The following is a 26,088-nucleotide window of genomic DNA, read 5'->3' on the forward strand; positions in this document are numbered from 1 at the left end:
AAGCTTTTCTGTCGTATCATTTCATTCACAGTAACAAAAAGAGTCTCACTTTGTGTTGGCACGAAGAGCCGCCATCATTTCAGTTTTATTTAAAAAGACTTAAATCTTCAACAGTGCTTACATGCTTTTAGAAACAGAAGCTGAATCTCTTGGAATGAACAGAAACTAAAATGATGATTGAATGTGATTATCATCACAGCAACTCAGTAACACCGTTTAACCTCTCAGAGGCCCCTCCCCTCCGGGTCCTCCCCTCAGGGGACTCCAAGTCTCTGCCCGAGCACAGTAAGAGTTCTTAAGCTACTGGTCAGGAGCAGGCGTCTCAAAGTTCATCTCTCTGCTGTGATAGCTTTGTGGCGTGCTTTTCCACAAACTTACTCAGAGCCTCCACTGTTCTGTCTCCACCTTCCAGTTTGACGGGGCTCTGCTTGTTGTTGCTTGGGGCAAAGTAAATCGTGGGGAAGCCCTCCGTTTTGTAGTTCTCGTTTGGCACGTCGTTGGCGGAGGCGTCCATCTTGGCGATCACCAGGTCCTTCTCCCCTTTGTACTTTTTGCCCAGAGCCAAATAATCAGGCTCCAGTTTCTTGCAGTGGCCGCACCAGGGGGCATAGAACTCAATCAGGACGTCTTTCTGAGTATCCATGACAATCTCGTCAAAGGTTTTTCCCACCACGACCTTCACAGGTCCTTTGTTGTTCTTTGGCACCGGCTGGGACTTGATGATGGGTTTGAGCTTTCCTGTGAAAAAAGAGAGGTAGCAAATGTTAAAAATCAAAAACAGATACTTGGACGCTGAAAGATATTTTTTTTTTTTTGTGATCATTTTATCAAAATGTCAATTTAAAATGTTAAAATATGTTTTTATAAAAAATCTGCCTCTTACATTACACTTACATGATATATACATAAATACATTATATCAGAAGTGCGTAGAAAAAAAGCAACCACTCGACACTCACCTTTCTTAAATGCGATAACAAAGTCGTTCAGCACCTCAGAGTCAAACTCCTCGGGCTCCATGGCAAATTTCTTTCCTCCGTCGGCCAGAATTCCCACGTTCACTTCCTCTCCGCTGTCACTCAGCCCGAGGTTCTTCAGCTCGTCTGCGTAGTCTTCCTCATCAGCGATGGCAAACGTGTACTCTGGGAAGTCTTTGGCCACGTCAAGCACCTTGGACCTCCAGAACTGTGTAGCTGAAAATAAAGAGATTTATTAAAAGATTGTTAAATTGTCCAAAGCTGTTAAAATATGCTGGATTAACATTTAAATCATTTGACAAATGAGACCAAACCAAGACAGCACTTTAACAAACTCACCTTTCCTGTAGTCGAAGCTGAAGTCGATTCCGTAGTAAACAACCACCAGGGGTCGTTTGGTGTAACGTTTAGCATCGTTGCTTGGTTTCCTGTGGCCCACCAGAGGAATCGCATGCTTTTCGAAGAACTCCTGCACCTCTGACACGGATGTGGATTCCTATGAAATGAAAAAGATGCAGTTCATAAGTTTCAGAACAAGAGATATGGATAAAGCAGTATCAACATTCAAAACCGAAAAGACAGAATCGAGGGTTTTATACTGAGATAGAGATTCGTACCTCTACTGCGAGTGTGTGTGACGCTGGCTCATACTTGGAGCGGAACTTTTCAGGCTGAGTGATGACGACCTGACCCGGTGACGCTTTGAGCAGTTTGGCCACTTCGGAGCTGAAGGTGTGACGGAAGGTGAAGTCTTCCCTGAGAGCGTTACCTGCCAGACGGACGAGAGACAGTGAGAATAACATCCGCTGATCAAAGAAAGAGAGTATGGAACTTCTAACAGGAAAATAAAAGGAACTGAAGGCGATAGAACCCATCACAAATTTGATTTCACATGTATGCTATGTCTGCGATATTTTGTAAAATGGTCCATATCAGTAATACCTGTAAAACTACAGGTCAGGTCCTCTCAAAGTATTGACATCTTGTTGGCCTTTATTACAGAACATACAGTAACCATGAACAAATGCTGGATAACTTACAAGCCTCGATGTAGATCTCATAGGCTGCGTCCTCGTCGCTGGAGAACACGCCAACGATGACTCCGTCGTCACCATCCTTGATGAGCTCCTGCACCTGCTTTCCTGCCTGGACCTGTTTGGAGGGAGATCCTGCCTGCTCACCCATGTATTCAACAATGCCTGAAGGGAAAGTGAAAGAGGTGGAGCTCAGCTGATGGAGGAACAGAAGTGAAATATGCACACAGATCGACATGCAGGCAAACTTGAGCAACGCCTCCCCATTAATTATCTAGACTGGGTGGCCCACCGTTGTCCAGTTTGTTACATCACCATCTCATAATGACCAACATATCTTTTCAAATTTCTCATAACAAAAAGATCTCTAACTTTTCATTGTAGAGCTGGCGATTAGCGCCACAATGAAATTCCGCTGCTTTTATGTCAGTGGGATCATCCCCTCCCAAAAAAAAAATCCAGCAGAGAAACACCTACCATGATTCTCTCTGGGTCCGTTGTAGTCGAACACTTTGCCCTTCCTGAAGATCTTGAGGCTGGGAAACCCCGTCACTCCGAAGCGTTTGGCGACCTCGCTCTCGACGGTGGCGTCCACCTTGGCCAGAGGAATGGGAGGAGAGCGCTGGCTCAGCTCCTTGGCCGCCTTCTCGTACTCTGGAGCCAAACGCTTACAGTGTCCACACCTGGAGGTCATTGATAAGAAGTACAAAATTAATCTTAAGTGCTCAACCCTCACTTCCATGGAAGAGCAAGGCCCTTCTGAAGGAATCTGAGGTGTCAGTCTGACTGACCATGGCGCGTAGAACTCCACCAGGATGATGTCTGCGTTGTTCACCGTCTCATCAAAGTTGTCATTGGTCAGCACCAGCGTCGCCTCAGGTGGAGGCTTCCATCCTGGCTGAGCTACCTCCGTCACCCGATCCACAATTGCTGCAGCAAACAGAGTCAACATATTAGTGCTATTGATTTTTCAAAAGCGGCAGAGTTTGTGTCTAAAGGTTGTGAGGACGCTTCACAACAGGAAACAAACTGCTCCTACCTTTCTGCGTCCTGTCTCCGTCGTAGTCCACCGGCTCTCCATTTTTCAGGATCTTGATGGTGGGATAGCCCGACACCTCGAACCGGGTCGCCAACCCGCTGGCTATCGTCGCGTCCACCTTGGCCACATGTATCGGGGGGTCGTTCTCCTTGAGAGTCTGAGCGATTTGTTCATACTCTGGGGCAAACGATTTGCAATGGCCGCACCTAAACGGTTAAAGGGGAACACAGAAATACGGAGGATGTGAAAAAAAGCAGCAGAATTTGCATAGGGAATGGTTTCAGTTTCTTCTGCTCCTCCGCTATGCACCATTCATTTTTGACTTCTCTATATCTTACCACTTTGACAGCAACCAAAAATAATTGCATTGAATAAAGTGTAACATGAATAAAGCAAACATCTTTAGATGGGGAACTTCAAAACGTACCATGGCGCATAGAACTCAACTAAAACCGTGTCTTTCCCTTCTATGAACGTGTCGTAGTTGTTGTCGTTGAGAATCAGCACCCCGTTCTCTTCCTTCACCTCCGTTTCATCTTCATCCTCATCTTCCTCATCATCACTGTCCTCTTCATCGGCCTCCTCCTTCTCCTCTGTAGCATCTTACAGACAATAAGAGAGATACAGGTTGATTTCAGGAGCAGTAAATCTTGGACATATGGCTGCGACCATCATGCTGCTTGTTTAACACGGCAAGGCAATTTACTGATTGTTTTCTCCCCCACATATACATTTCTCATATTCTTTAATACAGCAAATTTTACCACAAATATGTTGCAAATCAAATTCACACACTTTCTTATCTGTATATTCAAATCAGAAACATAAAAGTTAACGGCTTGAATCTGCAGCCACGAGCCACAAATGCTGCTTGTTCACTCACAGAGCTCCACACATGAACTTTAGCACCAAATATCTCAGTCAATATGGGGCACAATTAAATGTTGGATGAAATAACAGCTGGTCTTGCCAAGCACCAGTAACCTCCAAGAACTGGTTTCATATCTGAAAGCACCCCCCGCCCCCCCAGGGTCTGCAGGTACACAAATCACTTTTGTTCCACATTTCCCTGAGATTTTAGATTCGAGAGTGAGAACAAAAAGATACATTTGCATTTGTGACAGTTGTGCAGTTGTTGACTTGTGTTTGATCTCAATGCATGAACTGACTGACTGATATCCAGATGTGCACATTGTGTCCAGGACATCACAGTCCTTGTTACAGGTGTGTGAATGTGTGTTGCCCCATGTTTTCTGCAGCAAGTGAAGCAAAAAAAAGCAGGAGTTTCTCATCTGTGATCACAACATAGGATGTGTGCAGCCGCAGTGAAGATCTTGAGATGATCTTTTGTGTTTGTGTTTGAAGGAAAACGTGTTTACAAGTTGGAAAACTCTGACTACAAACAAAACTACAAATCCCATAGTGCTCCGTTGTTTTCTAGCCAGCTCCATAGACACGTCTGTTATATCACAGAAGGTGAATTCATAAGCTGATCTGCAGGGGTCAGGTCAGGATGGTGTGTTCATGAGTGCGTGTGTGTGGCAGCTCTGTTGACATTAGCCCATCCTGTGCGCTAACTAGCATGCTAACAGAGCTAGCGGAGCGTGTCCAGGAACTGGTTAAAATATCAGCCGCACAATTCTTTACTGTAATAACTCACATGTACAGACGTGGTTGTGTGAGGCTCGGTTTTACCTTCTTCACATCTGCTGACGGTCACAAGAAGAGCGACGCCGAGGAGCAGCAGCAGCAGCAGAGCGACCTTCCTCATGGTCCTCAGATGATGATGATGAGGAGGATGAACCGCGTTAACAAAGCAGGAGCTAATTAAACTTAGCCTGTTAGCCTGTTAGCTCGTTGTTGAATGTCATCAAAGTGTTAGACCCACAGTCTGGATCAATACTCTCTGTGTGTCAGTGTGTGTCAGTGTGTGTGTGTGACATACAAACTAATCACGTCTGAAGTCACACACTCCACCTCCCCTGTCTGCAACTTGTCTGACTTGCCACGCTGTGATTGGCTCGCCCCGCCGGCCCTCCTCCAATCACAAGTCGCCACTCAACTCCTCGGTCACATACGTTGGAGGATGTTATTGGATAGTTTTCATTTTTTATTCGGGGATGATGTATCTGATCAATATTTGAACTTTATCATTACTTTACCTAGTTATTTATTTATTTATCTGGGTATGAGGTTTAAATGGTTGTGGCTGTGCTCCACACTTACTTTTATTTTTTAAGTCACCCTATTACAGCGATGTGTTTACTTGTTTATGTATTTCTTGACATAAACTATTTTTTACTTGCTTTTATGATTTTGTCTTGTAAGCTTGAACACAAAATATGTTCATTTATTGATCACAAAGGCTTGTATTTGATTTATATACCATAATGATGAATTGTTCATTAATCAGTCACAAAGTAATTAACTGCTCATAAAGCATCAGGGTTTATTTCCGTTACAATGCAGACTTTTAAAACTTTTAATAATTTGAATTACTTGCAGTATCTGAGCCTGAAGAGCCTGCTACATCTTCCTACCCTCCTGTTTTTCTGAACTTCCAGGCTCCTCGTGCACCAGAACCTCCACCACCACCTCTGTGTGGGTCACCCGAGTTTTAGTCTGTGTTTGCTTCTCCAGATCATCTTCTGTCCATATCCTGATGAGTGATGTCGAATCTGGGCGGGACAAGCAGTTTTGTCCCGTTGAGTAAGTCTGTAGCTTTCTCTCATTTAGATTTTCTTTGTGACTTTCTCCAGTTTTCTGCAGATTATCAAATGGTAAAACAACATCCGAGGACTGATCATTTCTCCGTTGGCCTCCTCGCTGCAGCATCTCAAGCTCGGACCTGGTAATGCAGTGTCAGAAAAAAACGTACCATTACTACATTTGTAATTTATGATATTTAAATATTGTGTTAACAACAATTGTAAATACCTGATTGTTTCTTGTGCCACAAGTCTTCTCACAAAGTCCTGTAAAAGAAACACAAAGATGTATGTGTGGGTGTAGGCACAGCATGTGACTGTGGTGCGTGTTTGACATATGAGGCTGACTCACCTGTGTGTCCGTGTTGGAGGGTTCCTGTACAGGTGAGGTGACGGCACTCTGCTCCACTGCGTCCTGATGGACTTTCAGAGGAAACGTGTGATGCAGACCGTTGGAGAGAGTGTTGAGTCGGAACAGCAGCTCGTCCACCAGGCTCTCAAACTCTTCAAGGTAGTAAGTCTGACAAACAAAAGAGTTCAGAGAGTCCATCAAATACCCTCCACACACTTTGGTTCTTGTTTGTCTATTTACTGATATTACATCAATATAGTTTGTCTGTAGCCAGGAAAATCAAACATTAAATGAACTGTATAAAAAGATGGACGACATGCCAGATCCCCATATGTGAAACCAAAGGGCCTAGATCGGCTGGCTCCAGTATACTGTAAGTCATAAATCCTGGCTCCTCCATGTTAGTGGATGGGACATGGATCAAACTAAAAAGTCAAAGATCAGGTTGGATATGGAGGTGGGAGGATGTGGTGATATGTATTCACACAGCCAAAGAGTGAACCTCATGAAATTGTGATTTAAAGGCCTAAGCAGCTTCTTCCTCACTCTGCTCTCCACGTGGTCATCGATCCATTTGAGTTCACGCTGCCCAGTGACCTCAGAAATCCTCCGTCTGATGTAACGCGCTAATTCTGCCCCGGTGAAGACGTCCCACCTGCTCTGAGATCTTTTGGCAACTCTGACCACAGCGCACACCAAACTGAGAACCTGCAACAAAAACTCAAAACAGTGATCTCGACTCTGACAGATTTTATTCCACTGATGCCCGGGCAGCCATTTTTCTTTCTATACATCCTTGATTTTGCATATATACATGTTTTACATATTTACCCCTGCTGTCCACACCACAGTGGAAGACAGATAGAGAGCTCCACTGTACAGGAAGTCTCGTCCAGAGAGAACACGATGGAGGCTCCTGCTGGGTTTGAGAGCCCAGAAGTGACAGAGCAGAGTCTGAAGGGAGCGAGGAAGGGAGCTGAAAGCCCAGGAGCTTTGTGCAAACAGAAGATTCCCAGCACAGGACAGCGCCACCAACAGGATCAGACCTGAAAACTAGGACCATATGAGGGTGAGTCTGTGTAAAGAGTTTAGCATAAGGATCTAACCAAATCCACAATTTAGGAGGAGGGGGAAAATATTGAAATAAGCATTGCAGGGACATTGAGTGTCTGTATTATATATATCTATATATCGTTCGGCCAATATAAGTCCTACACTGATACATCAGTATCTTTTTTTATGTTTGCTGATATGTGCAAATATGTTTTTTATGTAATAAATGTAGAAAATGTATGAATTTATGTTAACATTATATTAAAAAATATATATATTCTTGATTACAGTTTTATAAATTTAGTTGTATTTGTCTTATCATTTTATTGGTTAAACTGTAAATATGTGTATAATGTTCGATATATTAGAACCGGATATTTTTGACTCCCCAATATTGGCATCGGCCTTGGCCCCCAAATATCCATATTGGTCAGGTTCTATTATTTACATTTCCTTATCTTTAAGTCGTTACTATTCTTATATTTGATTATATTTATTTAGCTTGTTCACTTATTAATATGTTTAAACTTTTATACATTGTGCTGTTTCTCTTTGTGTTTACCGTTGGCCAGAGGAGGGTAGAGAGGGAGCGAGTGAGCAGTGCAGCAGAGGAAGCCAAGGTCCTGCTCACGCTCAGCACAGTCACACACTTCAAGGTGAGAAGGAAAAGTGTAACGCCACGCAGAGCATGAACCTCCTGCGGAGACAGAGACACATTTGTCGTAACTGGAAAGCCTCGCTCTCCTCTTTAATTACCTACATTGTGACCTCTCACTCACACTACAGGACCTGACAGTTGGATTCTCCCTGTGCATTTATTAAGGGCGTGTTTAGCAAAAACAACAAACCTTAGACAAATTGAAAAATGTTTTCTCAATAAACTACTAAGAATGATTGTAAATAAAATGGCCCTTTCATTTTTCATGGGTGTTATAATAAATTAAAACAGGACAAGGAATGAAATGCTTTTGAAGGTTCTTATCTATCTCTTTCCCTGCTTTCTGTTTTTTGCCTCTTTTTTACTTGTTCCCATGAAGCCAGGACGCTGACATCCACATGTCCTCTGTGTCCCTGCAGCAGCTCCACAGCCTCCAGGATGATGACGGAGTGATGGATGTAATAAACATAATACACGAGGGTCACTGTCAGGAGAGTGAGCTGAAAAAGAGAGAGGGAGGTATATTTCTTTATTTCACACTCATATTAAAACCTCTGCTGTGTGCTTTGACCTTCAGATACTTTTATTTCTGTGTGGTTTACTTAAGAGGTGTGTTGGTTTAACAGCTACAGGTTAGTTTACCCTTGCAGCTCGGTCACAGTGAACTTGTTTGCACGGTGCGGGGCCGAGTGTGTGTGTGCATGGGTTCCAGCTGTATAAGCCTGATCATATCTTGGAATTATTATCGTTGTTTTTGCCTGTAAAATGTAATTTAAATAACACTTACAATACAACAATGACAGTTATGGTTCCAATGGAAATTATGGTTATGAATTATGCATCTGATATGAAAGAGTCTTTGTAAGCTACAGTCTCACTGTGGTCAGCAGTCAATGTTTGACCTGGGATGTCCACCAGGGGGCCTGGTTCTTTAAATAGAGGATGAACATGATCAGTCACGATTTGTCAGGATTTTTGTTCCGTATAAATATCCCAGTTATTAAAACAATTTCAAATGCTTTTACAGTCGTCAAACAATTTTTCTTCATATAGAAGATGGCCAGACCATGTGCACATATTAAAAGTTATTTCATCAAGTGGACAGTATCTAGAATGTGGCATCAAATTTCCTAATTGAATATATAAGTGCTGTATTTCTTATATACTTCTAGCCAGTTGCGAGGTCTCCTCCAGTATCCCATCAGCCCTTGCTGCTTCACTGTGCTAACTTGAAGACAGAGTTGCAGTAGAGACAGAAGGAGGAAGATGAGCTGGAGGGGAGGAAGAGGAAACATGAAAAAACCTTTAGGCTTGTGACAGAAACGTGTCATATTTTAGAATCCTTCTTTGTTTATAATTTATAATTTCTATTATAAAGATATATAATAAATTGAAATGGAGTATTTTACCTGGCACACCATAACAACATAGTCCCACACAGCAGGAGTGTGGTACACCCTGACAGACTGCACTTTAGAAGAGGGCACCAGGACTCGGGTGGAGCTCTGCTCAGTGAGCAGGGTCACACTGGTGAACAAGTTGGGTGCAGGGCTGTACAAGGTGAACTGGACCTTCAGGGCCACCGTCCTTCTACCCAACCAGCCGCCTGAGTGCAGGAGATTCAGTTTGGATGTGGCGTCCGACCTGATGATGATGATGACACTGAATATCACTGGGTCGAAATATACCTGCTCCTATGAAAAAATATTTCAGAGATCTCCTCCACCATGTGGGTGTCTGTGTAACTCTCACTTTGTGTGGCCTAAGCCAATTGTAGTACTCGGCCCAGAGTAGCAGCCCAGGCCACCGCATGTCTGCTGGGCCGTTGCCGTGGGAACCATGACAATGGAGTGAGGGTAAGTGGATGCTCCGCTCCTTGAGAAGAATGAGTGAAGACGTCCTGGTATAAAAGTCAACCTGGGAACCTGAATAGTCACACACAGAACACACACTCTGAATAAAATGCAGAAAATATCATTGTTTGATAACTTCAATAAAGTTACAGTAAAGTAATATATTCTACGTTTGAAAAAAACACATTCATCATCATTCACAGCCTAAAAACTGCTGCTGCTCTTTTGTAAACTGGATTTTGATGTTAAAACTAAATACTCAGTATGTGGATACACTCTACATTGAAAGCACATGAAATCCACCGGTAGACTCATTTGTATATTTGTGAAAGAGTGCCCCCTACAGGAAGGGGTGGTGAAAGATATTTAGTAAATGGCATTTAGTTTATTATTAGCTTGAAATCAGTGAAATACAAGTCAAGTCCAGACTGATCTGGATGCTTTTTCTTAAACTGCTGTTATAAAACATATAATATAACATAATTTATTTATTGTGGAATGAACATTATCACCATCACTTTCACTGTGTACATTTTTTAAATCATTATGTCATCACTATATTTTTCATGAGGTCACATCCCTCTTTTTATTATGTACCTGCTCCTGGAACGAGCTCGATGCCTCTGACTTCCACAGGATTGGCTCTCCCATCAGGATGTGTGACTGCTGAATGACACCACACCATCAGGTTGGGATTTATATTGATAAAGTATAGAATATGATCTTTTACCGTTTTTAATAAGTAAGAATAGATTTGCACACATGGTCGAGCTAAATAACAATTCCTGACAGATTGAGAGCAGAACTGTTTCACCAGCTCACACGCAAACGATTGTCTTAAGATGTTTGAGTCATTTTTTACCTGAGTTTTTGTTGATGCATTCTTGTACAGCAGATTGAGCAGGCTGGTCTCTGTCCACCTCCACCAGTCCTCATGTGTTCTTATGGACATAAAGTCATTATCAGCATTCCTGTTGAAAGAGAAAAAACGATTGGAGTGTTTGAGATGTTTTAGAGACAAAGAGAGTGCATGTGTGTTTCTGTGTGTGTGTTTGTGTGTGTTACCGTATAAACTGTTTTCTGACAGCTTTATTGAGATGATAATGGTGACTGAATGAGCTGCCATATGTTACACACAGCATCAGGGCGATCATGGAGACACAGATGAACAAATCCCTGGAAGACAAAGGAAAAAATGAATAATTCTTCTTGTAGATAGGTGGCCAACCACACACACACACACACACACACACACACACACACACACACATACACACACACCTGAGAGTGTCATTGATGAGAGTCTCTCTTCTTCTCCTCCCACGACTTCTCCTCAGCTCTGCCGGAGCCGGCGGCCGCACAAGACGCAGGTAGCGAGCTCGCTGACGAGCAGCAAGCAGCTGTCAATAAATCAGACAAAGTTGACTGGATGTTTCAGTGGAAAATAACAAAACAGAAGTAAATAAGTAAATAGATTGTGGTTGTTACCTTGTTGAGGGATGAGCTTGTGTCCTGAGGGAAAGCAGGAGGCCTGAACTGCTCCTCTGATCGGTTAGCACCACTGTGGCTGCACAGTTGAATCTCAAACTCTTTAATTGTGGAGAAAGAATGAAAGTCGGTTCTGTTTCTGTACCGACAGGAGACGATCACTGCTACAGTGAGTATCTGGAAAAGAAGAAGAAGTATATATCTCCATTACAAAGACCATTCATTTTAAAGTAGGGTTATGGATATGTATTTATTTATTTAAAATGCATGTAGCCAGAACAGTTTATTCATTTACCGCGGCCGGCTGGATGAAGAAGATGCAAGAAACCAGGGAGAAAAATAGGGAGTGGATCCAAAGCAAAACTTTGCTGCTGCTGAATCTGACAAATCACACACAGACCCAGTTAATCAATAATCCATTTCTCATATATTTCAGCAATAATCCATTTAACGGCATCAAACGGCTACTACCTCATTCCCAGCACTGCAGAGAGCCCCAGGCAGGAGAGGGACAGCAGCAGACAGAGGGTCCAGGCCAATGATTGACACCAACGGGACGCTCGTCCAACTTTTCTCCTGTTCAGTTTGTTCATTACATGGAAACGGTTTCTTTGAGGATCTCCTTTCGGCTTCTTGTCTTGATCTTCCTCTCTCATACATACAGACAAAACATCTTTCTGGATCCCACAAAACTTGTTGCTTTCACTTGAAAGATTAATTTCTTTTCCCAGAGTTCCTCTATCATCCTTTTCCCCTTTTATAATGAATGACAATTTCCGAATCGCTAGTCCCACGCTGCTCTCAACTGCCGGATCATCGTCCTTTCTTACCATCACATCTGGTTGGTTTTCAGGTTCTTTATTTTCCAGCATCGCAGTGGACAGTGGTTGCAAGTTTGTTCCCTGCAGCACAGAAAAAGAAAGTTGAGGAACGGGGATGAAAAATGCCCAAAGACACAGAAAAAGAAAGAACAAAAGATGGATGGTCAGTGACCTGGTATTTCTTCCTCCAGGTTTCTTGCATCCACCGCTGCACACGGCTCCAGGAGGGATGGAACCCACTGTGATTTAGTGGAAGGGCATCTGTGAAGAGACAGAACAACAATGAAATATGGGCGACGAAAAAAAAGAAAAACAAATCTCATCAAACTTGGAATAATACATAAAGGTTGGTGTCAGTAACTCTTATTGATAATGCCTTTTATTGACGTTTTGGTTTTTTTCATGAGTTTATAATGAACAAAGAGAGGAATTAATATCAAGATTAATAGACGAAAAGCTAAATATTACATTATAAATTTGGTAAGAAAAGACATCGAGTAATATACATCATCTTCTAATGACCTGCTTAAGAGAAACGGGACTATAGAAAATAATTAAATTCTAGTTTGGTTTTGTCTGAGACCAATCGACTACACACTCCAGTCCAGAAGGTGGCGGTAATGAGCCTATGAGCTGATTTGCTAACCGCCAAAGAAGTAGAATACACAGAAACAGGAAGTTGATTATGCCACAGGTGACTGTCTCTTAACCGGTGGAAGACTTGTTGTAAAGATTTGTTGTAAAGACTTGATGTAAAGTTTGATGGATTATTGAGCACCGAGCTGTAGTGGGAACCAGGTAATGTTTGTTATATCACCCTGTTATTCTAATTTACCTATAAACAGGTGTTTGAATGTATCACTATTGTTACAGCCATGCTAATGCTAGCAAACAAAGTGAATGTAATAAGTATTCATAAATAAACAAATAATTAACTAAACAATGCGTTTCTAGGTTTTTATATGTATTATATATGTGTGGTTGAATGATTTTTATGCTCATGTTTATGTTTGTTAGAGCTTATTGACTGTTGACCTGCAGCTCTAATGGTGTTTTGGAAGAAAAGTTGAGAAAAAAGGAAATTCATGTTCATATAACTTGTAGAAAGAGGATCAATTCTGTGCATAAGTCCACACCTCACCTTCAGAGTCAGCATTCTCAGTCTTTCTGCCTTTTGCATGTTGGGCTCCCGACCTTGTCAGCTTGACCTCATGCAGTCGAAACAGAAAAGATATCATTGTTGTTCCAGGCAACACTGCCACCACACTCAACAGTCCTGTTGTCACAGAGACAGCGGATACATCAAGAATACCCAACTCCATCGGTAGCTGTGGACAAGGGATGAGAAATGAAGGCTGTAGAGGAGATGATCATACAAGAAATTCAGAACTTTGACTTTGAATGAGAAAAATACCTGATCGTCCATTTGAGATATGATGAGTGTGTTGACACATGCGTACCCCAACAGCAGCAGCAGACACACACTGAGTCTTTGAGTGTGGGTGAACAAGCTAGGGCAGGGGCAGCGGTACACAGACATCCAGATGTGGAAGTCGGCCAAGAAGTCGGATAATTTAAAGCACAACATCTGCAAGCAGACAGGTGGAGACCCAGGGTCATGTGTGAGTACATAAAAGTGTGAGTGTTCAGATGTGCATGAGCGTTCTACCTTAGCAAAGCCTATTCCGTGGGTGCAAACACACAGTGTTCTCTCCACCTGGCCATCCCCTTTGTTCACGGCCAACCAGCACTGACCCACAAAGAGCCACACGCGTCCCTTAACATGTCCACTGGTCACCTGGGTTAAAAGTAGACAAACAGGCCATCCTGATGGTTCGAACACAGAACACATCCGTAAACACAGAGCATGTGGTCCTTACCTCAGATACCTCCATATGTTTGAGGTACCAGTTCGGGGAAGGTCCAGAGCCGTCATGCCAGATGTGAACCCTCCGCACGGAGCCCAAGCTGTCTGCTGCACTGTGGTGTCACAGACAAAGATCACACTATGTAGCATTAAGTAGTAAAATGACTATCATTGGTTTTATATGTAAACCTTAAGAAATTCTGTTCTTTTTGTATCTTTTCAAAAATCTAATTGGGAGATTTTTGAGGATTTTACCTCAGTATAAATGTGTCCTGAGAGTTTCTCCTGAACAGAGTGCATCCTGGGACTTGTAATTCTCTTGTGTGTGAGATCCCATCTTCACCGTACAGCTTCATGTACACCTGATGAACGTACAGACACAAATAAGTACTGGACTCTACCCACCAACCCACCCACCAACATTTACTTTTTACTTTTGTGCAGTAAAATACAATATGTGTTTAGCTTTTGTTGAAGATGAATGAAAAACAAATGACGGCGTCACCTTGGCGCTCATATTGGCTGCAGAGCAGACACCAGTGTGGACGGTTACAGCATAAAGATGTGGGTCCAATGGAGAGTTGTCAGAAAGATAATGGACTCTTCCATTCTTCTCTGAGACGTTGTCAGCTCTCTTACAAGCCACCAGCCCGGGGATGTACAGGCACACACACAGCACCATGACGACCAGCACAGTCAGATCTCGGGACACACTGAAGAGATGGAGAGAAAGAGAGGATGCACAGGAGGATGACAAGTTTAGATAATACCCAACATTTGTATTCTCTCTGTTTCTTTAAATATGTCTTTCAGGCCTGAGGAGGATGAGGTCACCTTAGGAAAGGGTCCAGATCAGCTGTGTCATGTCTGGTGTGGATCTGCTGCTGCACCACAGTCAGAGGCCTCAACTGGTGACAACTGAATGAAGAACAGCAAATACCAGCAAAAATATATGTTGGTTATCATCAGTGTCAGTGTTTGTTTATCTCTGTGAAGGTCTCATGTGCATGTCCTACCTGCAGTTGACAGCAGCTGTTGTGTCTTCTTGCCGTGTCCTGCAGCCCAGATGTGTCCAGGCCCCCTGGTGGACATCCCAGGTCAAACATTGACTGCTGACCACAGTGAGACTGTAGCTGATCTCTTCACTCAGCTGCTTGTGTCTGCGCTCTTTCCCAAAATGAGCATTCAGCAGAGCCAGGTGACCGACCCCTGCAGCTGGAGGTGGGAGATTTGAGTGTTACACAAATACTCATCAACTCTCAGATGTGTTTATTTTTGATCCCCTCACTACTAGTCATTAATATTTTATTATCATCTCCTCAAGCCTAGTTTAACTTCTCAACTGCATGCAAACAATGAGGATTTAATTGAATGTGTTTGAATGGATGATTCATTTCATATAAACCTAATGGAATGATCAGTCACTTAAGAGATGTAAACAACAGGATGTAGAAGAAAGCTTTTACCGTTGAGGTAGGACGAGGGCAGAGTGATACGTATGTTGTTGCTCTCCCAGTGATGAGTCCTGTGCAGGTGGTGCATGCTGGGAGTCGGCCTCTCGAACATCCTGTCACAACAGAGCATCTTGGTTTGTCTCGCATTCTTACCTTTCACTCAAGAACTACGCTATTACGTTGCTGTTACTACGAGCGTATACCAGTAAAACAATAATCCAAGTCTACCTGAAGAGCAGCATGATGGGAAACACTCTGTCGGGCGGCGGCGTGAACGCCACGCTCAGCTGGATGACCTGCTGCAGATGTTCCCTGGTGATGTTGAAGCTGTGGTAGTTGACCTGGCTACGGAGGAGGACGTACTCACGCACGGAGCTCTTCTGCAGTAAAGATGTGATCACGAGTTGGTGAATTTAGGCTCAACAATCACTTCATACATTATTTCCTTTAATAACTAATATGTTATCACGTTACTGGTCACCAACTTTCATCTGTTCAACCGGTCCAAACTATTTCACTCACGTTTCCTGGTGGATGCTGCAGCTTGACGTGGATTGGCTGATTGAGGGAACGGACAGGGATCTTTCTCCTCCCGCTGCACTTGTACAGACTCAAGTCAACCACTGGTCCAGTGAGCTGCAAATCACCAGAGGGAATAAGAGACTGACGTCCAATTTACTGCAAGTCCCCATCCACTGAAAAACTATAATGTCCCCAATGTGTCTTTTATATGAGTAAACATATTTTGGTTGAAATAACCAGTCAACATCATGGCTGAGTATTTCCACCCTAACACTGCAGTAACCAAATGCCAAACAGCCAGAGTTTGTGATGTCACAAACCAATCAGAAACCAATCCTGTCAATTTGTGGATTTTGTTGATTGCACTGATTATAAATCCTTGGATAAAAGCGTCATCTAAATGAAATGTAATGTAAGAAAGAAGCTGTAATAAACGGCTGAGGAACTTAAATGTCTGTATATCAGTGGCCTTTCACCTGAGTGGGACTGTGGGCGCAGGTGTAAGGGTTGAGGGTGAGCGTGGTCAACACGCTGAGCACGCATGGCTGCCGCTGCGTCCCCTCTGCTGCTCCACTGCCATGCACAAACAAAAGCTGGATCAGGGGGGGAGGCAGGTAGAAGGTGGTTGAGCCGCTGCTGATGACCGTGGAGGTTTGGTTTTGGTTTGCAGCGTATAAAGAGATGAGGCCTGTGCTGACTCTGTGCTGCTGGACCTTGTGCAAGAAAATGTACTTCTGCAAATTAAAGAGAAAGGACAAGAGTTGGGAGAGGTAGAAAAAAGAGAAGGAACAAAACTGGTTTATTAGTCACTCACCAGCATCAGGTCTGAGGCAGTCTGCAGAATATCATCAACAAGCCGTGTCCTTTGCTCTGCTGAAATTGAACCTCCCTGTTTGATGGGAACACTGGAGGATGCTGGTATGCAGCTCCTGGGAGACGCAATGGTAATTACCGAGTCTGACTCCAGCACCTGTGTGATATTGCCCATGTTGGGTGTTTCCGGTGTGTTGCTATGATCTGTGACAGCAGCCTGCAGGACGTACGACAGCAGGACGAGCAGAGAGTCGAGGGTCTCGTGGTCCAGATGATAACGGAGTGAAGCGCTGGATTCCAAAAACAGGTCTGAGATGGTCTGAATGTGAAGTGTCACGTGTCTGACACTTGCTAAAGATACCTAAACAGAACAAAACAAGTAAACAATGCATCATCTTTCTTTATTTTAGTGACTGTTTGTCCTGATAAAAGATGATCCACAAACCTGATTTGAAACTTGTAAAAGGTCTTTTAAAATGCAGATGCTGTCGATCATTGACTCCTGTGGATTTAATCACATGTTGTTAAATATGTGTGGTTTAAAGACACAAACAGAGAAGGAGATTAAGAGGTTATTTGTTCAAAGTCCAGTGTAAGTCTGTGTGTGTGTGTGTGTGTGTGTGTGTACCTGTTCCGCTGTACCGCTCTCGAGCTCAAACACTGTGCAAATGAGCACGTTGCGGATGAGTCTCTGTGCATGTGTGTTGATCTCGGCGTCCAGACTGAGTCTGTTCAGGACGGTGGAGAGAACACTGACGTAGTTACGAACCTCATGACTGTTCCCCAGCTGCAGCAGAGCCGACAGGTTCCTCAGACCTGCCGCTGACCTGGAGAGACAGAGTTACTGATACACAACAATGTTCTGCACACAAACAAAACAAATTCTAAAGTTCTAAAATTCTTTGAATCCTCATGTGATGTGAGGACCTGGTGTTTTTTTATTCTCACAGCTCGAGGTCAGGGTCCTGATGGGAGGATGTGTCTCTGAGGAAGCTTGGCTGGACTCGGACGCTGACGGGACAAGGTTTAGTGGACGTCCCATATGTGCTGCTTCGGATTTCAGTATAAATAGTTACTACGGAAACAACAACAAAATATTTTACTTAGTTGGTAGGAAATCTTAAAAAATGTCCAAAAAAAGTGTGTGTTTTATACCTTTATAGTCATCACTGGCGTCACCTGCAGGAAGGCTGAAGTAGTATTGGAAATCTCTCCCCTGGTACAGCACCCTACGGGGTCTGCCTCCCACACTGAAGCTGTACTCATACAGTAGATCCTTCACACACACACACACACACGGTTGATATGCAGGGCACAATTTAAGAAAACAAAGCCGGGTAGAAAAATGTTTATATAAATCTTTAATTGTCATTATTATTAAAATGACGAATAAAGTCCAGAAAAAGTGGGACTGAATTGAGATGTAACCATGAATTATTGAATGAAGCCAAATTTCCAAGAAAAGGTTTTCCCATTTTTTTCAGTTATAAATATCACAAGATAGAGTTAGAAACTGTAGCTATGTTTTTTTTTCAAGAAACTAAAACACTCATTCAGGAGAATCTTTAAGTGTGATGAATTAGAGATTGTTTAGTTTGTGTGTGTGTGCGTGTTTGAGTGCGAGCGTGTGTGTTTTAGTGTGTGTGTGTGTGTGTGACAGCAGGCACCTCTTTCCCTGACGTGCAGAAGATGCTGAAGTGTGTGTGTAGCTCCGTCCCTCTGACCGGCTGCACCTGGCACTTCACGTCCTCCGGAGCAGGCTTGGTTTTCAAGAACAGCTGAGTCCGGCCGACAACACTGTTCCGACATTCTGAGCAACACAGGCAACAGGCAGATGGGATTATCACCAGATTTTCACTTTCATCCTTTTAAATATCAATGGGAAAATAAATCAAGGCGGACTGCATGTTGGTGAGAGTTTCACCTCTCGCCCAGTTCATACCTGGCATGAACACGTGTCCTGGGCTTTAAGAGCAGATGTGAACGCACCAAGACGCATTTAGATCTGATCACTCGAACCACATGTGGAGGTGGTCTGGGCCGCATATGGTCACATTCTTTTAGAAACTACACTGAAGGACCACCTACTCAAATAAGATCCTCTGTCTAAGAGAAGAAAGACTTGTATGTTTTCTTTTGCATTTGTTAGTTTGTTAGATAAACTAAACTGATATCAGAGACATCTTGTGGGGAGGTGGAGCCTGACCCAAGGAAGAACTGTTTCAATTTAGGATCGGATCCGGCTCATCCTGATTGATTATGACAGATTAAAGATTTATATTGGACTTTACAGAATCTGACTTTCAAGTTCATGTTTAATGCTCGAGTTCCGTGTGTTCGGTCTGTCATGGTTCTTTGTTAAAAACACTTTGGTGGAACTTACTGGCTGTGACCTCCAACATGTATCTGCTCCCCGGCCTCAGACTGAAGGGTCTGACCCTGAGCGTCGAGGAGGAAATTCCTACAGAGAAAGATTATTTAAGATACAGAGTGACACAGAGAATGAATGTGTGTGGGCAAGTTTCTTAAATAAGACACCTGTGTAAGTGTAGGACTTGAAAACGTCTCCGTCCACTGGGTCTCGGGGCAAATCAAGTAAAGTTGGCTCCTGGATCAGGACAGAGGGTCTGGAAACCACCAGATTACTGCCCTCAGATTCATGCTCTGCGGGACTGAATGTTTCACCATCCAAACCTGGGAACACACACGAGTAAGTACACAACATCTCACACTGGTAGTAACTCCAAAGGTCAAACAAAGATGTGTATGGCACCTGTGGGTCTTCCTGCAGAGCTCCCAGGATCTCCTTCCTCTGCATGTGGGGAGTGGACGTCGTAATCTGACTCTGTAACAGACTCAGCTTTAAGGCATGCTCACAGACCATGTATATGAAAATTTGAATATTATTTATAAAGCACCATTCTGAATGTACTGTACAACTAGAAGCGATACAGTTTTCTTTTAAACAAGAATTTATTTGTTTTTCTCTTTTAATGTACCGCTATATGTGTTTCCCTTGCTTCGTCAAAGGCTTTTGTTTTGTAATCACATCTGTGAAGAATACATCAAATTTTAATTTTTAAATTGCATGTAAAAATTTAAAATCCAATTGAAATTTTTTTTATGAAAGAATAGTGTAATGTGAAAGTGCTTTGAATAGTCCTTGCTTTGCCTCATTCGGCTCTAATGTTTCAGTCTTACTTCATTTCTTTCTCACCTTGATCTCCCATGTCTCCCGCCTCCAGGACAGGAAAAGAAAACTCCCACTCAGCAGAGGCGTCGGTGTCAACTGGGAATTCACTGATAATGTCCCTTTGGCCAAACTGCTCTGAATATAGGTCTCTGCTGCTGTCAAGGGTGAGTGGCGGGTAGTCAGTGGAGGGGTGATGCTCGCCAGAGGGAAACTCTCCTGGGGAATGATAGGAGGGCTCCTCTCCTGGAGATAAAGTGAGGAAGATGTTAAATAATTCATAAACGATCCATTTTTACAGTTACTTTAACTTTGCATTCTATTATTTTTATTTATGTTAACATTGATGTCCAGGGCTCAAAGCTTTGCAATGTTTTAACACATCTTGGAATATTTCAAAGTAAGTTTCATTTCTAAGTAGGCATCAGGATGAAATGAAATATATTCCAAACAACCTGAACCGGCTGTTCCTGTGCTGACAGGAGTGACGTGCTGGGAATCTGAAGAAAAGAAGAAGTCAGGTTTAGTGAAGGAGTGATACATCTGATCTGAAGACTCAAATCAGACTCAAATCAGACTCTGGGGCTCCACTTTTCTATCCCACAAACTTCAGTGTATTTAATAACACACCAGCTTTGTTTAACCCACCGTCAGTCAGGCCGAGATATTGCCTTCTCACTCCAATTCTCCGCGTCCTGAGATCAGGTCGGGCGTCGTGTGATGTGTCAGACGGACTCAGGGTGGACGTCTCAGCAGTCTGATCCTCGGTGATTTTGGAGGGAGCACCGAGATCCATTGTGGAACAAAATGGCACTGGAATAAAACAGTTTAGAATAGAATAAAGATAAAGTCTATTTTTTGTTAATAAAACACTGGAAATGTAAATAGTTTTAAGGATGCTCTTCTTCCACCTTCTATGACAGGTCTGGAGGAGGCGTCGACCAGGAACAGACTCCAGGTGTATGTGATGTGAGCGAGGGAAACATCACAGGCTTCACACCCGGTGTCGACAGAGAACCACTGATCCCAGTTCACCTGGTCGCCCTGGCAACGAGGGCAGGAAACGGACAACTTCCTGGTTTGGAAACATTGACATAACTCATAATAAATCATCTGGTGACCTCAGAAGCTCAGTGAAAGAGATTTTTTTCAAATTTTTTGAAGGACTGATATTAACGAGTATGTGTAATTTGGTGCAGATCCAAATAAAAAGATCTTGTAAATTTAAACATGGTGTCATAAGGATACCGTTGGCCCTCGGCGGTGGTACAGGCTCTTCTGAGTGTCCAGGTAGTTCATAATAAGTTGGATTTTATTCCAATTAACTCATTCTTGTTTGTCTCTCCTGATCCAAATAGTTCAGAACAATTGAATCATCAACTTTACCAAGTAATAACAGTAATTATGATGAGAATAACAAACATTTATATGTTTTATTTTTATCTTTGCCAAATAAATGTTGCTGCCGTATCCAATCAGAGCACAGATTCTAGATTTAACTATGAATGGCACAGGTTTTCCAGTTCAATCAGTCACATCCATAAATACACTTGGGTCACAGTGAGTATTTATAACTCACCCAATCAGATTTGGTTTGACTGTGAGGAAGGTCTCTGTAGAAGCTGAGCGCTCCCCGCTGCGTACGGTGAGCGTGAACTGGAACTGGTCAAAGTCACGTTTTAAGAAACCATGAGGAACAGTGAGCACGGGCGAGGAGGCAGCAATGTGTTGGTTGAAACAGGAGGTGCTGATGGAGCTGAGTGGTTTGCATGTCCAGCTGTAGCTACAAGAGAATAAGAAGATGTTAGAAAACTTCCAAATGAGCACAGATCAAATATTTTTCTGTTTCTGTCGCAGTTTCTACCTGAGCAGGTTCATGGGGAAGTCGGGGTCGTAAGATCTCTGCCCGTCCAGGGTTAGTAGGGTGGTGTTCCCGCTGTTAATGAAGACGTTGGTGCCACCCTGGATAAAAACCACAGGAGGACTCGGCATCACCTGAACCCTCACACTGTAGTTACTATACACAACACTACCGATGACCTGGACCTGCAGAGAAATTAAGGATTTGGAGTCAATTCAAGTAAAAGTACAATTAATGCATATCCAAATTTCATTTCTACTCAAAGTACAGATCTCTGTCAGGATTTTTTCCCTCTAAACAGGCTTTAAATTTAATTTCAGGCCATCAGCTACACAAAGACAATCACAAACCACAATATCTTCACATTAATAACAAAATACTCCTCCTCCTCCATGCATGACAGTGCTCAGCTACTCACCCTGGCTGTGGCGCTGTAGGTGTCGTACTGCAGGAGGTGGCTCTGCAGTGTGAGACTCTGTCTGTGTGTGTCTGTGTGTGGCAGACGGATACTCCGGCCTGCAGAGTCCAACAGAGTCCAGGTGTACTGAAGGCCTCCTGATGTGTCACAGTCAATTTCAGTCTCGTAGGTCACCCCCAGACGGATAACCTCAAACCTACGCACCTAGAAATAGAGGAGGCTTTTATGTTTAAGCTACATTGCCTTTGCATGTTTCTGAGGCTACACCCCTGCTGGTGATGTACCTGTAGTTTGGGAGGACCCATGTTTTTGACTGATGGAGGCTGACACAGTCGCTCCACAACAAAGATGTGACTGCTCAGAGAGGCGGAGCTGACCAGGTTAGAGGCGGTCACCTCGACTCTGAACTCCCCTGTTCTGCAAAGAGAAGCACATCCAGTGAATGTTCACAGGCTCAAACACACAATGCAGTGATGGGCTGTATTTATTTCTAGCCTTCACAGTATAGTTTTGCCATTCACACATTCATACACATTCATACTATACATATCTATCAAATGTCAGGGGCAATTTTGGGGGTTCAGTATCTTGCCCAAGGACACTTCTGCACGTGGAATTGAAGAGCTTAGAAACAAATTGGTCACTATTGGCCATTGAAGATTTACTTCTGTGGCCAAATCTGTGCTCTTTAAAAAAAAAAAAAGTGAATTATTTAGGTTCATTAAAAGAGAGGGAATTCAAGATTGGGCGGCGTGGTGGTACATTGGTTATTGCCACTGTGCCTCACAGCAGGAAGCTTCTGGATTCTAACCAGGGTTTATCCCTGTGGTGTTTGCATGTTTTTCACTAGGTACTGTGGCTTCCTCCCACAATCCAAACACGTTGGGTTAATTGGAGACTAAATTGCCTGTAGGTGTGAATTTGACTGTGGAGGGTTGCTTGTTTCTGTTTGGCCATTATATGAATGCTGTTGGCAATTCTCAAAAATATTATGATAATTTATAGAGAGATGGATTTAAGGAATTGAACAATTTTACATATGAATATTGAAATTGATAGATGTTTCTGATTTACATGAGAATGAAAGTGGTCCATGTAATCATCAAAATCAAGTGAAACTCTGTGGCTCACCTGTGGAACACGTGCTGCTCCGTGCTCTGTCCCAGCCTGGATGAGCCGTCCCCGAAGCTCCAGTGGAAGGTGAGGTCGGTGCCCACGTTGACCCGGCAGCTCAGTGTTACCATCTGATTCTGCAGCACCGAGGCCTGGTGGACGAGCCTGTTGAGCTTCACCGCTCTCTGGACCACCAGAGGGAGCAGGTCAGAGGTGACGGATGCCTGACCAGCAGACATCTCCACAAATACATCAAACCTACAATAAAGAGAGGTTTGACTTGTGAGTAGTTTTATTCATGTCTGTGCACAAGCTCTTAACCTGATAGGTAAGACACATTTAAAAGCATAACTGATACATACAATATACATATAATAATCTTAATTGAATCTCAGTATTACAATTAAAAAAGGAAACACTCAAATATCTTCTCTGTGACTCGTACCTGCCGGGTTTGTTGTATCTTTTGGTGACGGTTCTCGAGGTAGTTCTGACTGACATGGAGTCTCCAAAGTGCCACATGAACTCCACAGGCTCTGGTGCATCAGCCACAGCCACGAAGGTTACATCTGTGTTCGTGGGATAAGCCGGCTTTTCTGCATAGATCCGCACTGCTAGAACAAAACAGATATCACACATGTTCAAAATGTTATTTATATATATATATATATATATATATATATATATATATATATATATATATATATCGATTTTAATATATAGAGAATTTTAAAATACCGCTGTAAGTGATGACTCATGAAACCACATTTAAATTCAATAGATTCAGATTTTTATTTGAATCAGCACCAAATTGCACAAACTCATTAATAGCAGTCCCCTAGACATGCCATTTTTCTTTATCAAAAATCCATGAATTATTTTCTAAGAAATCAAGGAAAATATTGAAAAATAGCGGATCTCGTAATTAAAAAATATATATTTTAAATATTTACGAGATATAAAAGCCAAACTTCTTATTTAAAATGCCTGATAATTCCTATTTATTTGATTTTTTATTATTTTTTGCAGTGCTCAGTTAAAAACACTTACCATTGTCTCCGAGGCTGGGAATTTGACTGTTGGGTTGTTCCCAGTCTGGATCAACTGTAACTTGTGGTGACGACTTCCTGTTTTCCTCAACACACACTCTGACGCTCTTGTTTCGAGAAGACACTTGATTCTCGGCTCTGAGCTCAAACGGAAATGTCCCGGCTCGGTCGAAAAGCAGAACCTCTGCCGCCTCCTCTCCTGTGGCGTAGCTGCTGTTTCTGTACAGTAAGGTTCCGTTGACCAGCAGAGACACAGTCACGTTTGATCCTGCTGCGACGCTAAATAAAACCGCCTGTTTCTGATTTGTTCTGATCACATGTGGAACGCTCAACTCCAGCTCTCCAACGGGATCCTGAACCAGGATGTGTGTTTGGAATGAGGCCCGGCTGACTGGGTTCAAAGCCTCAACTGTGACATCATAACGCCCGGCTAATGCAAGAGACACGTTTATGAGCCATTTCTCTGTTGTCCTGTTCATTACAACTTTATTATCCAAACTAAAAGTCCAAATTACTCTCGACCCCATGCGGCCACCTTGGCTGACGACCTCCAGGCTGAACTGTACGTGCGTTTGAGCGGCTGACGTCCAGCTCCCAGAAGGCCTCAGGGCACAGATCTGCTCATACACCTTGAAGGCCTGAGGCGAAGCAGTGGAGCGCAGCACTGACGAAGGATGACGAGCGGAGAAGACAGACGCCGTGAGGTGATACTGTCCTGCTGTGGGGGGGAGGCGGCAGAGGAGATGGAGGTGCAGACGGCAGCTGGACTGATCGGGGGCGTGGAGGAGGTGGAGAGGGATGGAGTGATGGGGGTTGGAGGGGGAGGGGGAGGGGGAGCCATCATGACAATAAAAATCACCGTGGTGTTGATGGAGATCTGGCTCATGAATGCCGTTGCCATGGTTACAGTCTCGATCAGTGCTGTTTCTCCAGTCGGTGATTTTGCTTGTGTGACTCTGGGTTTCATCCTTATCCATGTTGCTGCGGCTGTTATTGTCAATTTTCGTATTGTTATTGTCGTCGCTCTCGTGGCTGCGCTCGTACTCGGCAGTGAGCGTGAGGTTGAGGACGAGCAGGTGCTTCATGGTCGTGAACAGCTCCACATCCAGAGAGACGCTCGCTCCAGCTCTCAGAGGATTCCTCCAAACATTCACTTTAAGGTCAGAAACAGCAGGAGTCACAACCGCCTGCAGGAGGACACGTCCACGTAATGTTACCAGAAAACAATGAGCACAAAAACACACACAGGAATGGGAAAACTGAAAAAAAGATCAAACTTATTCCACTTGATATTTTTGCTATTGTGGATAAATCCCACGAACAAAGCTAAAACTAACATTTAATTGATTGAGTGCCTCCTCCAATTGGATTCTAAAATAACTAAAAGATCAGAGTAAATGATAAATATATTTGTAAATATAATCGCACTGTTGGTTCAAAGTGGTTATTTTTCCGATAAATACGAATTTGTCATTTGATGCTTTAAAAATGGGGTGAAACATTGTGATTGACAGCTGCGACTGACTCGCAATAGGTTGAGCTTGTGTATCGATGGGACCTCGATACCACAGCTCCTTCCCCCACTACTGCAAAGACACTGGCTCCAAATGTGCAAGATGGCAGCATTCGTATCCGGTATATTTGTATCTTTATTTCTGGAAAGTGGCAGGAAGTGGAGAAACTTCGTCCATCTTTATTTATAGTCTACACAATTAAAACACTATTTTAAACCACTAACAATAAGCTACATTCTTGCACTTGGTCACATGTCCCTAAATTAAGAAATCAAATGAAGATGGACACTGTAGTATATTTTGA

The 26,088-nt window shown here is 43.1% G+C and overlaps 2 protein-coding genes across 2 annotated transcripts; both read right to left on the reverse strand.

Moving 5' to 3' along the window:
• Nucleotides 1-49: 49 nt before the first annotated feature.
• On the reverse strand, nt 50-5,047 carry pdia4 (protein disulfide isomerase family A, member 4). Its single transcript, XM_053412076.1, has 10 exons — nt 4,746-5,047; nt 3,478-3,652; nt 3,051-3,256; nt 2,803-2,941; nt 2,489-2,694; nt 2,018-2,176; nt 1,595-1,746; nt 1,317-1,473; nt 960-1,193; nt 50-738 (listed from the first exon to the last, which is right to left on the reverse strand). The coding sequence occupies exons 1-10, from the start codon at nt 4,819-4,821 to the stop codon at nt 323-325; spliced, it is 1,920 nt and encodes a 639-aa protein (XP_053268051.1). The 5' UTR covers nt 4,822-5,047; the 3' UTR covers nt 50-322.
• A 450-nt stretch (nt 5,048-5,497) lies between these two features.
• On the reverse strand, nt 5,498-25,355 carry LOC128426186 (polycystic kidney disease 1 like 1). Its single transcript, XM_053413055.1, has 51 exons — nt 24,806-25,355; nt 24,272-24,700; nt 23,667-23,835; nt 23,240-23,479; nt 22,393-22,525; nt 22,109-22,312; nt 21,694-21,875; nt 21,409-21,612; nt 20,741-20,904; nt 20,478-20,642; nt 19,857-20,075; nt 19,413-19,484; nt 19,178-19,333; nt 19,023-19,100; nt 18,307-18,449; nt 17,795-17,915; nt 17,588-17,714; nt 17,268-17,466; nt 17,085-17,141; nt 16,641-17,000; nt 16,326-16,560; nt 15,827-15,957; nt 15,533-15,684; nt 15,317-15,417; nt 14,867-15,065; nt 14,685-14,768; nt 14,356-14,563; nt 14,106-14,212; nt 13,864-13,963; nt 13,653-13,781; nt 13,398-13,571; nt 13,125-13,311; nt 12,156-12,244; nt 11,793-12,064; nt 11,634-11,738; nt 11,458-11,542; nt 11,163-11,339; nt 10,956-11,074; nt 10,740-10,850; nt 10,537-10,645; nt 10,272-10,340; nt 9,574-9,746; nt 9,231-9,465; nt 8,988-9,092; nt 8,187-8,321; nt 7,726-7,860; nt 6,942-7,163; nt 6,657-6,818; nt 6,111-6,278; nt 5,988-6,025; nt 5,498-5,898 (listed from the first exon to the last, which is right to left on the reverse strand). The coding sequence occupies exons 1-51, from the start codon at nt 25,353-25,355 to the stop codon at nt 5,577-5,579; spliced, it is 8,610 nt and encodes a 2,869-aa protein (XP_053269030.1). The 3' UTR covers nt 5,498-5,576.
• Nucleotides 25,356-26,088: the final 733 nt, after the last annotated feature.

This window comes from Pleuronectes platessa, chromosome 20, assembly GCF_947347685.1.
Source record: "Pleuronectes platessa chromosome 20, fPlePla1.1, whole genome shotgun sequence".
In the NCBI taxonomy this organism is placed as follows: domain Eukaryota; kingdom Metazoa; phylum Chordata; class Actinopteri; order Pleuronectiformes; family Pleuronectidae; genus Pleuronectes; species Pleuronectes platessa.

Excerpts from the sequence above, each read along its gene's own strand:
- pdia4 (XM_053412076.1), bottom strand. The coding sequence starts at position 4,821 with ATGAGGAAGGTCGCTCTGCTGCTGCTGCTGCTCCTCGGCGTCGCTCTT. Across the intron at positions 2,177-2,488 it reads CGGACCCAGAGAGAATCATG|GCATTGTTGAATACATGGGT; the intron begins GTAGGTGTTTCT and ends CTTTCCCTTCAG. Across the intron at positions 1,194-1,316 it reads CAGCTTCGACTACAGGAAAG|CTACACAGTTCTGGAGGTCC; the intron begins GTGAGTTTGTTA and ends CTTTATTTTCAG.
- LOC128426186 (XM_053413055.1), bottom strand. The coding sequence starts at position 25,355 with ATGAAGCACCTGCTCGTCCTCAACCTCACGCTCACTGCCGAGTACGAG. Across the intron at positions 14,769-14,866 it reads ACAGCTGCTGTCAACTGCAG|TTGTCACCAGTTGAGGCCTC; the intron begins GTAGGACATGCA and ends TTCTTCATTCAG. Across the intron at positions 7,164-7,725 it reads CTACCCTCCTCTGGCCAACG|TTTTCAGGTCTGATCCTGTT; the intron begins GTAAACACAAAG and ends ATATGGTCCTAG.